Source organism: Aquarana catesbeiana, linkage group LG12 (genome assembly GCF_042186555.1).
Source record: "Aquarana catesbeiana isolate 2022-GZ linkage group LG12, ASM4218655v1, whole genome shotgun sequence".
NCBI classification, from domain to species: domain Eukaryota; kingdom Metazoa; phylum Chordata; class Amphibia; order Anura; family Ranidae; genus Aquarana; species Aquarana catesbeiana.
Genome location: NC_133335.1, coordinates 239,823,047 through 239,836,465, shown reverse-complemented (window position 1 = coordinate 239,836,465; position 13,419 = coordinate 239,823,047). Strand labels below are relative to the sequence as shown.

The 13,419-nt window shown below is 41.0% G+C and overlaps 1 protein-coding gene across 1 annotated transcript in view; it reads right to left on the bottom strand.

Annotated features, from left to right (window-relative positions):
• Positions 1 to 4,039: 4,039 nt before the first annotated feature.
• Positions 4,040 to 13,419, bottom strand: part of LOC141113412 (uncharacterized) — a 32,405-nt gene continuing 23,025 nt past the window's right edge. The window contains exon 2 of the mRNA XM_073606469.1: positions 4,040 to 8,801. Coding sequence (XP_073462570.1) covers positions 7,158 to 8,801 — 1,644 coding nt within the window. The 3' untranslated portion in view covers positions 4,040 to 7,157. The remainder of the gene's footprint in view (positions 8,802 to 13,419) is intronic.

The window sequence follows — 13,419 nt, the reverse complement described above, 5'->3', positions numbered from 1 at the left end:
CTTTTTCTCTTTCCTTCCTTCCTTCCTTCTCCACCCATCCCCCTTTATTTCTCTCTTTGTGACAGCCTACCAGAATAGGTAGGATCTGTGAGAGCAGCTTCCCTGTGCAGCTCTGCTTGAGGAAAATATATCTTTATTATGCCCACTTACCCACCCCCTGTACTGTCCACTCCCCTATACTGTACACTCCTAATACAGTTCATTTTCATCCCTTGAATTATTTTTCTCATTATGGGAGTGAGTGGGGCCTCATGTCTAAGTTTTGCCTAAGGCCTCACAAATTCTAGAGCCGCCTCTGGCTTTGGATTACAAGCATTCTCCTGGAACTGATTATGCTCGTAATCCAAGGTTCCACTGTATATGAGTTTTGTCTTAGGTTTCATGTACACTTGGCTCTGATGTGCCACGGGAAAATATGCTTCTGTGATTTTGCCACGAATTGGCCACATTTTGCGGTTTCCATAGCCAGCAGTCAAAACGTTCCTATCGTGAACGCAATTCTTTCACATTCAGTTGAGGGAGGTTGAACCTCCCCTAACCGTAGCAGCTCCTAAACAATGCTAAAAGCCTATCTGTACATGGACACATAGGCTTTCATGGAGTTGAGTTTAGGAGCTTTGGCAAAAAATGCCAAAAGCTCCTAAACTCAAGTTTAGGAGGTGTAGTATACATGAAGCCTTATGATGAGTTTTCTAGAGGACAGATTACACAAGTGAAAGCCAAACACCTGAAAGACAGCATGTGTAATACACTTTGTGTATCCAGGGCTGTGGACTTGTTGCTGGACTGTCTGGGGTGGGCTCTCTGACTAATCAAAGCTTATCTGGGTGCCTGGCTGTTGCTTACTGTTAATTAGATCACTGTTTATTTAGGGTATTGTTAGCTGCTAGCTGCTCATCAGATGTACTGTTAGATGTACGGATGATATTACTGTTTACAGTTTGCATTGTTTAGGATAATGTGATCAAGTTCTTATCTGATTTTGTGTGGCATAAATTCTGTGTGGATTTACAATAAAGGTAGTTCCTGTTTGCACCTAAGATAGTGTTGTCTAGTTCTTGGTTGCAATTCTTAGCTATAATACCTTGTTCCTGGGTTCCAGCAGCGAGGAAGCAGCTCTATGGTGGAGGCACCCAGGCGTGGTGCCAGGTGGTCCTTCACATACCGTTTTAAGAATAAATCTCACCAATCTGAAACACACATATACAGCACATCTCCATGGTGATATTGCATTGTTGTGAGCAAGCACTTAGTATCTTCCAGTTCAGTGGAATGAACATTCGCTTTCCTAACACTATAACCGCCTCTCCGCCAATCAGGTGCTCGGATCTGTTACCCGTTACCTGATTGGCTGAAACGACAGGCGCTGTGATTGGATGCCAGGCGTCCAATCATAACAGAGGATGGGAAGAGAGGATAGGAGAGGACATCGAGGAGCTGTCCCACCGCCACCGAGACAGGTAAGTGCAGACGGCGGGGGGGGGCACACTGGCAGCATTTGATATGGCATAGTGGCTGCATTTGATGGGGCACAGTGGGAGCAATTGATGGGCACAGTGGCGACAATTGAAGGGCACAGTGGGAGCAATTGATGGGCACAGTGGCGCCAATTGATGGGCACAATGGTGGCAATTGATGGGCACAGTGGCTGCGTTTGATGGAACAGTGGCGGCAATTGATGGGCACAATGGCTGCATTTTATGGGGCACAGTGGCTGCATTTTATTGGGCACAGTGGCTGTATTTGATGGCACAGTGGCTGCGTTTGATGGCACAGTGGCGGCAATTGACGGGCACAGTGGATGCATTTTATGGGGCACAGTGGCTGCATTTGATGGCCCAGTGGCAGCAATTGATGGGCACAGTGGCAGTGTTTGATGGCACAGTGGCTGCAATTGATGTTTTTTCTTTCTGAATTTTTCAGTTTGTTCACGCCCCCCCCCCCCCCAAATTTTGAGCCCTAGCCGCCACTGTTCCAGTTAAGTATAATCTTTGGTTATTAAGTTAACAAATTCTTATACAGAAAGCAGCACAGAAGGCATATAAGAGCAAATTCACAGAAAATACCATTTCATATCAATATGTTATATATGAGCATTACATACAGCTTGGATTGGGATCAAAGTCCCATTTATCACAACATCATAATATGTGTCACAAAAAATGTGGCATCAGAAAATACACCAGAATATATTTTAGTTATCAGAGGATTCCTTGATATCATTCAACAAGAAGAACCATGGTACTTCATGAACATAGATATTTTGGTGCCATAGTTGCAGCTGATTCCTCCACAAGGATTTCAGAGAAGAGGAGAAAGAAACGATAAGGAAGCAAAAAAAAAACAAAGAAAAAGAAGAACCGAATTAGAAAAGAGAATAAAAGAAGGAGAGGAAGGAAAATCAGAGAAACAGAGCGTGACACTTCACCAGGCTACTCCCAGCAGACCGGCATACCACCAATCAGGCTCCTAAGTGCCCTTGGAAGATGGAGGACTCTAGAGAAGACTTAAAGTATTCCTACTGGAACCATGCAAGAAGATAAAGCTCAAGTCTATTCTCTTTCTGAGGGAAATTTTTCTCAGAAGGTTACATTTCATGCATTTCACACACCCACTCCACAACAGTAGGGGTATGTTCTGATCTCCAGGGTCTTGCTATATTTGTGGTGGCCACCACTAGAAAATGGCCCAATAGCTCCTTCTTAAGAAACCAGGAGAATAAACCATAAGGTAATGTGAGAATTGATTTCATATTAGTCTCCTTAATTTCATTGTAACAGTAATAAGGAGAGGCGGCAAAACTGTAATCCTTGAAGTGTCCTTTATTGGTACATCAGAGTGACAATAAAACAATAAAACTGACGCATTTCGGCAATAGCCTTAGTCGTAGCTAGTTTGAAACAGATATGGCAAAATATATATATACTCACATACACATAAGCAAACTCCATCTCTACATAATTGTCCTATCAGGTTGGTGTCACAGAAAATTAACATATTTGATTGATACCACCAATTATTCGAGTGGTTACTGACTCTAACACCTGTTTTTAGCCAGCATGAGAAGAGGGAGAGGAAAGAAAGACAATATAAAAAGTTATTTTGTTGAGCCAAAAAGAAGTGTGTAGAAAAAATGCTACATGAGATATTAGGACCTTATTACTCCAAGGGAGAAATATATTCCTTAAAAAAAAAAAAAAAAAAGGGGAAAATGTTCAAATAAAATACTTTGTGGTAGCAACAAGATGTAAAGTCAAGATTAATGGCAGGATCATAAAAAAAAAAAGGGAGGGGAGGGGGATTCAATTAACGACGGGATCGAAAAAGAAGGATGCAATTTATGGCAGAATCAAAGAGGGATGCAATTTATGGCAGGATCAAAAAAGAGGAATGCAATTTATGGCAAGATCAAAAAAAGAGGGGGATTAAATTTATGACAGAATCGCAAAAAAGGGGATTGAATTTATGGCAGGATCAAAAAACACATACAATTCATGAAAAAAGAGGGATGCAATAACGGCAGGATCAAAAAAAAAAATTAAAAATTTCATTGTACATTTTTAGAAATTTGTGTCAAGAGAGTTTATTAACAGAGGATGTTCCAGTTAGGTTTTTAGATCTACTTTAACCCCTTCAATACCGGGCACTTTCACCCCCTTTCTGCCCAGGCCAAGTTTCAGCTTTCAGAGCTGTCACACTTTGAATGACAATTGCGCAGTCATGCTACACTGTACCCATATGACATTTTTATCATTTTTTTCACACAAATAGAGCTTTCTTTTGGTGGTATTTTTTTTTTGTGTTTAATTAGTTTTTATTAAGAAAAAGAAGAAGTATACAATGCATGTTGAGTCAAATAACCACCAATATACATTACTGAATGGGTTTGAGAAAACGTGACGTATAAAATAGCATAAAATAGCATACCTCCTCATTTCCTATTATATTTGAATTAGAAGGAAGAGAGAATGATAAAATGAAGAAAAGAAAAGAGGGAAGGGAGATAGATGAGGAGGGGAGGGAGGGGGGGGGGGGGTGTAAGTCTGCCTAGGTCCACATTCCCCTACTCATTAGTATTGTCTATTAACATGTTACATGGGTTGAGACATAATTTCTGCGTACGCGGTAGTGTATTTAAAGGCAAACCAACAGGACCATATTTTCTTTGCAAGATCTGATTTGTTTCTTAAGGAAAGGGTCATGTCTTCCATGTAATAAACATAATCTACTTTCAGCAACCATTTACGTAATGTCGGGATGGTTGTTTTTTTCCAATATAAAGGGATGAGTGCCTTTTGCGGCGTTAAGTAAGTAAGGTGCGATTGATTTTTTATAAGGTCCAGTTGGTTTACCTGTACAATGAAACAAGACAAACCATGGGTCATTTGGACTTCCCATCCTTGAATTTCCTTGATCCAATATAAAATGGCCAGCCAAAACGGACGGATCTCTTTTGGTGGTATTTAATCACCTCTGGGGTTTTTATTTTTTGCTAAATAAATGAAAAAAGACCAAAAATGTTTTTTTTAAAAAAAACAACACTTTTTTTTTTTGTTTTTGTTCTAAATTTTTTTTCAAATAAAAAATCTTAAGCCGAAAGGTATTCTGCTTCATTTCTTTAGTGAAAATAACCCAAATCAGTGTATATTATTTAGACTGTAGGAAAGTTATAGAGTCCACAAACTATGGGAAATATATGTGAAAATTGATCAGTCCTGATGTCCTATGTCATTTTTTGAGGCCGAAAAATGCAAGGAGAGTTCAAATTCCCCCCAAATTACCCATTTTTAGAAAGTAGACAGTACAAAGTATTAAGTAAGAGGCATGGCGAGTTTTTTCAAGTTGTAATTTTTTTGTCACAATTTTTAGGAATATGAAAAAAAAATTGTAACAATTGTTTTCTTCGCAATTTTTTTTTCTACCAGTGCAGTACAGCATCATCATATAACTGGTTTGGCAGCGATCAGAGACACTGACTAGGGACAGTATGTAAAAAAAAATAAGTAATAATAATAATAATTTTTTCCTAAATTTTTTAACATTTTTCTTTCTTTTTTAATAAATTTCTTTAATGATTTTTTTTAAACACACAGTGACCAGAGCAATACAGTGTTACAATACATTACAGTAACACTGTACTACTCTGAGGAAGTGATCTTTTTTTTTTTTACACATTATGATTGTTTATACCAGAGAATTACATTGCTATAACCAAGCATTTTACAGAATGAAACCTATTCATTCAGTGTGTATTGTTGTGATTAGCTGTGATTGGTCACAGCTAATCATATAGCACAGATAGGCTCTGATTGGGCCCTGTCTGTACCATGTGATCACTGTGACCAATCGCAGCCAGCAACACAGTTGAACACAATGAATGGTATGAAAGGAAGCCGTCCATTGTTTACCAATTGTTATTGTGATCTGATTGGTTACAGTGATCCCATGGTACCGACAGCAAGCCGGTACACTGATCAGTCAATGGCTTTTTCCGATGGACACAGCTGGTGACAGATCGTGCCGCAGTGAAGCTCCATGGCCTTCGCGCAATGCGCGCTCTGGGAGGATATCATATGACGTCCACCCGGAATGACAAATATCCTGCCCAGTCCTCAATTGACTATAGGCTGGGCGGGAAGTGGTTAAAATCCCAACCAGAAGCCAAGAGGCTGATAGCTAAGGTGTGGACCCAAGCTGGGGTGCCAGCCTTACAACAATGGAAAGAAGAGATGAATAAAATGATATTAATTAACACTAGATTAATAAAACAGTATGTTGCAGGTAGAACCCTCTACTTGCTGTCCATTGTGTGCTCAGGTCTGACGTACTCAGGCTTTAGTGCTATAAACTTGGTGATCGGTTATATCAAAGGGAACGACGAAGTTCCTAATATCTCTCTATTTTTGGACAGCACACAACACTTTTTGGTTTTCATAGTTTCTTAACTGATTACACTCTAATTATATGGGCTTTGCTATATTATTTTGCATTTGTTCCTGCAAACAGTTTTTGATTAGGTATCTCATTTCATTCATCTTCAGCAATCTGATAACTTTGAAAATTGTCTATGCAATACATTCCTTCTCTGTATTCCATATTGCAGAAACCTTGTCCTATCTATGACCAGTGGCGTTGCTAGGGAGTGGCTTTTGGGGTTATAGCCCCGAATCTGGAGCCCATAGCCCAGAGTCTCTGCAGGGGTCCCCAAGGGGAGGGGAGGCCCTCTGGGGACCCTGATTTATGTGGGGGGCTCTCTGGGGACCCTGATGTAAGGGGGAGGCTCTCTGGGGACCCTGATGCAAGGGGGAGGCTCACTGGGGACCCTGATTTTAAGGGGAAGGCTCTCTGGGGACCCTGATTTTAAGGGGGAGGCTCTCTGGGGACCCTGATTTTAAGGGGGAGGCTCTCTGGGGACCCTGATTTAAGGGGGAGGCTCTCTGGGGACCCTGATTTAAGGGGGAGGCCCTCTGGGGACCCTAATGTAAGGGGGGCTCTCTGGGAGCCCTGATGTAAGTGGGGGGCTCTCAGGGGACCCTGATGCAAGGGGGAGGCTCTCTGGGGACCCTGATGTAAGGGGGGGGTTCTCTGGGGACCCTGATGTAAGGGGGGTTCTCTGTGGACCCTGATGTAAGCGGAGTTCTCTGTGGACCCTGATGTAAGGGGGGGTTCTCTGGGGACCCTGATGTAAGTGGGGGGCTCTCTGGGGATACACACACACACCTATATTGCTGTATATACATGTGTATGCCCATCCAAGCATATGACTTTCTTTACTACGCTGCTATGGGCTCTAGCCCCAGATCTTTTGTAGACCTAGCAACGCCCCTGTGTATGACCCTTGATCTACATTTGACTCAAAGGGAGGAGATTTACTAAAACTGGACCATGCCAGATCTGGTGCAGCTCTACATAGAAACCAATAAACTTCCAGGTTTTATTGTCAAAGCTTAATTGAACAAGCTGAAGTTAGAAGCTGATTGGCCACCATGCAGAGCTGCACCAGATTCTGAGTGCTCCAGTTTTAGTAAATCTCCACCAATACGTACAACATAGGGGCATGTAATACTAATAAAACTCTTTTGATTAAACCCTCCCACCCCCACCAGAATAAAATCCAAACTCCTAACATTTTAATTATTGTTTCTTCATATTCTATTTTAAGTTCTAATTCTTACCCAGACATCTAAGCCAACTCGAAACACAGCATGGAGGGGCTCAGTGAAGACGGTGGTGAAGGTGTGCAAATGCCTGACCGGGTCACACATCTCATAAAAGGACAACCGCCCAGCCTCATAATCTAGGTAGATCCCTAATCTGTTAATAAAAGACTCATGATCTAAATCAATGTCATTATGAAGATGCCTCAATGAGAACTTTCCATCTGAATGTACTAAGCACCAGGAATCACCAGTATTACCGATTACAGATGACCACCCCTTCCGGTCTATGCTGGCATAACACATTCCAATTCTAAAGCTGTTACTGCCAATGATATCTACTTCCCAGTAATGTCTTCCTCTGTCAAAAGAAGTGCTACTTAAAACCTGGTTAGATTCGAATGTTTCCGATGTCTGTTCATAAGTTTCATTGTGTTTTACTCCATAGGCGACCTTTAGATCAACAGATACTTCTACATTATCAGCGGCACTGCTGTCATCTAGATATACATCTGAACCTTCTGCCACTGAGAGATGTTTCATAGCATTGCTTACAATATCAGATAATTCTTTCCGTATATTAAGGGAGATCAGAATCTCATCCAGATCATCAGCACCATGGATGTGTTCTTCATCATCTCCTGCTCTATGTTCATTTTCTCCAACCTCATCATCACCGCAAAAGCCACCTCGGTCCGATTCCCATATCACTGTTAGCGGATCAGTTATGGAGCGCAGTTCTTTAATGTGACGGATCTTTTTAGATAACTTTTCTTGCTTTATTTCCAGCTGATGGACCCGATTAGAGACTGAACTTAACATCTGCTCCTTTTTGGTGGTGATCTCAGCCGGGACTCTGCGCTCGAGGTCTTCTATCTGCCTCCGGGATGCTCTGAACTGAGAGACCACCCTGTCCGCTATACCGACGGCTTTCTCTTGTAGTTTATCCTTATGTTTTTTCAAACTCCGGATTGTTTTCTCCGTCTCTTCTCTCTGGTTGGTCAACTTCGCTAAAAGGAGTCTACCTTCGGCTTTCTTTTTTGTACTTGCCTCAGACAAGGTGTGTATGGTATGCCCTCGGTGCTTTTTTTGTTGCGTGCAGAACGTACAGATACAAGATGAGTCCTCCACACAGTAATACTCCAGGGTCTGGTTGTGGACGGGGCATTCTCTGTTCTGCCAGTCAGAGGTGGGTTGGGTCAGGACATGCTCCGGTGACTTGCTGTGGACTTTTAGGTGTTTATCGCAGAAAGAAGATTCACATTTCAGACAGGACTTCACAGCCGGTGTAGGGGTGTCAACGCAGTAAATACACAAGATCCCAAATTTCTTTGCTTCAGCTAGGTAAATCTCCACTAAGTCTTTTAGTCTTATGTTTTTTTTTAGCCCCAGGCGGTTTCTGTACCTCTGCATGCATTCCGGGCAGGAAGATTCTCTTTCCTCCTGATTGTCCCATGTCTTTATGATACAGTCCTGGCAGAAATTGTGTCCACATGGCAATGTCACGGGATACTTGAAGATATCCTGGCAGACCGAACATGTCAGGGAGTCTCTCGCTGCAGCCAAATCCATTTCTGACCAGCAAGTATAAGACGAAAGCTGTGTACATTTCCAATATAAGCCAACTCCCACTAAGCGTGTGGGCTACTGCTCAGAAAGATAAAGTTGTCACACGCCTATTTTTACAATTACATCTTTTTATTTAATCACTTAAGGACCAAGCCTCTTTTTGATATCTGCTGTTTACAAGTTAAAAACATTTTTTTTTGCTAGAAAATTACTTAGAACCCCCAAACATTATATATATTTTTTTCTAACACCCTAGAGAATAAAACGGCGGTCGTTGCAATACTGTCTGTCACACCGTATTTGCGCAGCGGTCTTACAAGCGCACTTTTTTTGGAAAAAATACACTTTTTTGAATTAAAAAATAAGACAACAGTAAAGTTAGCCCAGTTTTTTTTAGATTCTTTATATTGTGAAAGATAATGTTACGCCGAGTAAATTGACACCCCCTATGTCACGCTTCAAAATTGCACCCACTCGGGGAATGGCAACAAACTTTTACCCTTAAAAATCTCCATAGGCAATGTTTAAAAAATTCTACAGGTTGCACCGTTTTCATATGCGGACGCTACTCACGTATGCGTTCGCTTCTGCAGGCGAGCTCAGCGGGACGGGACGCATTTAAAAAAAAACGTTTTTTCTTATTTTTTTTACATTTTATTTTTTATTTTTACACTGTTTTTTTTTTAAATAAAAATTGTGTAACTTTTTTCCTATTACAGGGAATGTAAACATCCCTTGAAATAGAAAAAAAGCATAACAGGTCCTCTTAAATATGAGATCTGGGGGGTCAAAAAGACCTCACATCTCATATTTACACTTAAATGCAATAAAAAAAAGTGTAATTTAAAATTTTTTTTTTTTTAAATGGCTCTTTAACCACTTCAGCCCGGAAGGATTTACCCCCTTCCTGACCAGAGCACTTTTTAGAATTTGGCACTGCGTTGCTTTAACTGCTAATTGCGCAGTCATGCAATGCTGTACCCAAACAAAATTTGCGTCCTTTTCTTCCCACAAATAGAGCTTTCTTTTGATGGTATTTGATCACCTCTGCGGTTTTTATTTTTTGCGCTATAAACGGAAAAAGACCGAAAATTTTGAAAAAAAAATGATATTTTCTACTTTTTGTTATAAAAAAAATCCAATAAACTCAATTTTAGTCATAACATTTAGGCCAAAATGTATTCGGCCACATGTCTTTGGTAAAAAAAATGTCAATAAGCATATATTTATTGGTTTGCGCAAAAGTTATAGTGTCTACAAACTAGGGTACATTTTCTGGAATTTACACAGCTTTTAGTTTATGACTGCCTATGTCATTTCTTGAGGTGCTAAAATGGCAGGGCAGTACAAACCCCCCCCCCCCAAATGACCCCATTTTGGAAAGTAGACACCCCAAGGAAATTGCTGAGAGGCATGTTGAGCCCATTGAATATTAATATTTTGATTTGATTGAATAATGACAAAAATAAATTACAAAAAGTTGTCACTAAATGATATATTGCTCACACAGGCCATGGGCATATGTGGAATTGCACCCCAAAATACATTCATCTGCTTCTCCTGAGTACGGGGATACCACATGTGTGGGACTTTTTGGGAGCCTAGCTGTGTACGGGGCCCCGAAAACCAATCACTGCCTTCAGGATTTCTAAGGGCGTAAATTTTTGATTTCACTCCTCACTACCTATCAAAGTTTTGAAGGCCATAAAATGCCCAGATGGCACAACCCCCCCCCCCCCAAATGACCCCATTTTGGAAAGTAGACACCCCAATCTATTTGCTGAGAGGCATGTTGAGTCCATGGAATATTTTATATTTGACACAAGTTGCGGGAAAAGTTGTCACTAAATGATATATTGCTCACACAGGCCATGGGCATATGTGGAATTGCACCCCAAAATACATTCAGCTGCTTCTCCTGAGTATGGGGATACCACATGTGTGGGACTTTTTGGGAGCCTAGCCGCGTACGGGACCCCGAAAACCAAGCACTTTCAGGATTTCTAAGGGCGTAAATTTTTGATTTCACTCTTCACTGCCTATCACAGTTTCGGAGGCCATGGAATGCCCAGGTGGCACAATCCCCCCCCCCCCAAATGACCCATTTTGGAAAGTAGACACCCCAAGCTATTTGCTGAGAGGCATGGTGATTATTTTGCAGCTCTCATTTGTTTTTGAAAATGAAGAAAGACAAGAGAAAAACATTTTTTTTTCTTTTTTCAAATTTCAAAACTTTGTGACAAAAAGTGAGGTCTGCAAAATACTCACTATACCTCTCAGCAAATAGCTTGGGGTGTCTACTTTCCAAAATGGGGTCATTTGGGGGGGTTTGTGCCACCTGGGCATTCCATGGCCTCCAAAACTGTGATAGGTAGTGAAGAGTGAAATCAAAAATTTACGCCCTTAGAAAGCCTGAAGGCGGTGCTTGGTTTTCGGGGTCCCGTACGCGGCTAGGCTCCCAAAAAGTCTCACACATGTGGTATCCCCGTACTCAGGAGAAGCAACAGAATGTATTTTGGGGTGTAATTTCACATATTCCCATGGCATGTTTGAGCAATATATAATTTAGTGACAACTTTGTGCAAAAAAAAAAAAAAAATTTGTCTTTTTCCCGCAACTTGTGTCACAATATAAAATATTCCATGGACTCGACATGCCTCTCAGCAAATAGCTTGGGGTGTCTACTTTCCAAAATGGGGTCATTTGGGGGGTTTTGAACTGTCCTGGCATTTTATGCACAACATTTAGAAGCTTATGTCACACATCACCCACTCTTCTAACCACTTGAAGACAAAGCCCTTTCTGACACTTTTTGTTTACATGAAAAAATTATCTTTTTTTGCAAGAAAATTACTTTGAACCCCCAAACATTATATATTTTTTTTAAAGCAAATGCCCTACAGATTAAAATGGTGGGTGTTTCATTTTTTTTTTTCACACAGTATTTGCGCAGCGATTTTTCGAATGCATTTTTTTAGGAAAAAACACACTTTTTTAAATTTTAATGCACTAAAACACACTATATTGCCCAAATGTTTGATGAAATAAAAAAGATAATCTTAGGCCGAGTACATGGATACCAAACATGACATGCTTTAAAATTGCGCACAAACGTGCAGTGGCGACAAACTAAATACATTTTTAAAAGCCTTTAAAAGCCTTTACAGGTTACCACTTTAGATTTACAGAGGAGGTCTACTGCTAAAATTACTGCCCTCGATCTGACCTTCGCGGTGACACCTCACATGCATGTTGCAATTGATGTTTACATTTGACGCCAGACCGACGCTTGCGTTCGCCTTAGCGCAAGAGCAGGGGGGGGCAGGGGTGCTTTTTTGTTTTTTTTTTAATTATTTTTTTGCTTTTTTATCTCATTTTTAAACTGTTCCTTTCATTATTTTTTTTTTAATCATTTTTATTGTTATCTCAGGGAATGTAAATATCCCCTATCATAGCAATAGGTAGTGACAGGTACTCTTTTTTGAAAAAAATGGGGTCTATTAGACTCTAGATCTCTCCTCTGCCCTCAAAGCATCTGACCACACCAAGATCGGTGTGATAAAATGCTTCCCCAATTTCCCAATGGCGCTGTTTACATCCGGCGAAATTTAAGTCATGAAATGTAGCTTCCGGTTTCTTAGGCCATAGAGATGTTTGGAGCCACTCTGGTCTCTGATCAGCTCTCTGGTCAGCTGGCTGAATCACCGGCTGCATTCTCAGGTTCCCTGTTGAGACAGGAGAGCCAGAGAAAAACACGGAAGATGGTGGGGGGGGGGGGGCATTCCCTCCCACTGCTTGTAAAAGCAGTCTAGAGGCTAATTAGCCGCTAGGTTTGCTTTTACATGAAAGCCGACCGCTGACTGAAAAAAATAATACCAAGATGATACCTAAACCTGCAGGCATCATTCTGGTATAACCACTCAAAGTCGTGAATGGCGTACATGAAGACAAAAAAATGGTTAACAATAAAACACAGTAAACGGTAAAGTATAAAAAATTGCATACCTGAAAAGCAAACATGATAAAACATAATAACAATAAAACATTGCAGAATAGAATACAGTAAAAAAGAGCAGAACAATAGAGAGAGAATAGAGAGAGAGAGAACAATAAAACGACAACTATTTTTTTTTTATGTTATATATTTTTTTGTGTTTTTTTTTTTTTTTTTTTTTACGCTTTTTTTTGTAACTGTAACTTTTATAACGGTAACCGGTTCCAGGTTCGGGTCTCTCAAAATGCGATGGCATCTTGGGAGACCCTGTGAAAGTGTGTCCTAGTCTGTGCAATGCTGTACCCTACGCTAATACTCAACTAGTGAATGGTAGCATTCAAAACATTCACCAATGCAAAGACCAGGATTGTCAGGACAGGAGGGACAACAATACCGGGTGTCACGCCTATATCCGCGCTTGCTGCAGACACAACATCTTTTTTGGGGGGGTTCGTTGGGTAGGGGTACTCGGGAGGACATAAAGAAAATGCCTCTCATGCAGCCGACTGCATTTGGTGGGGGATGTGAATGGGGGAATTACGGGTGCTGCAGAAGTGGTGGGTTCCCAATTAGGATTGGCGAATGCAGCAGGAAGGGCACTATGGGCACGACAGGCCTGTGTTTGTCTTCTTCTTGGTGGCAGCAGGACACTACTTGTGCTTGCCACCTCACCAGCTTGAACTGCACTTATGGGACTCG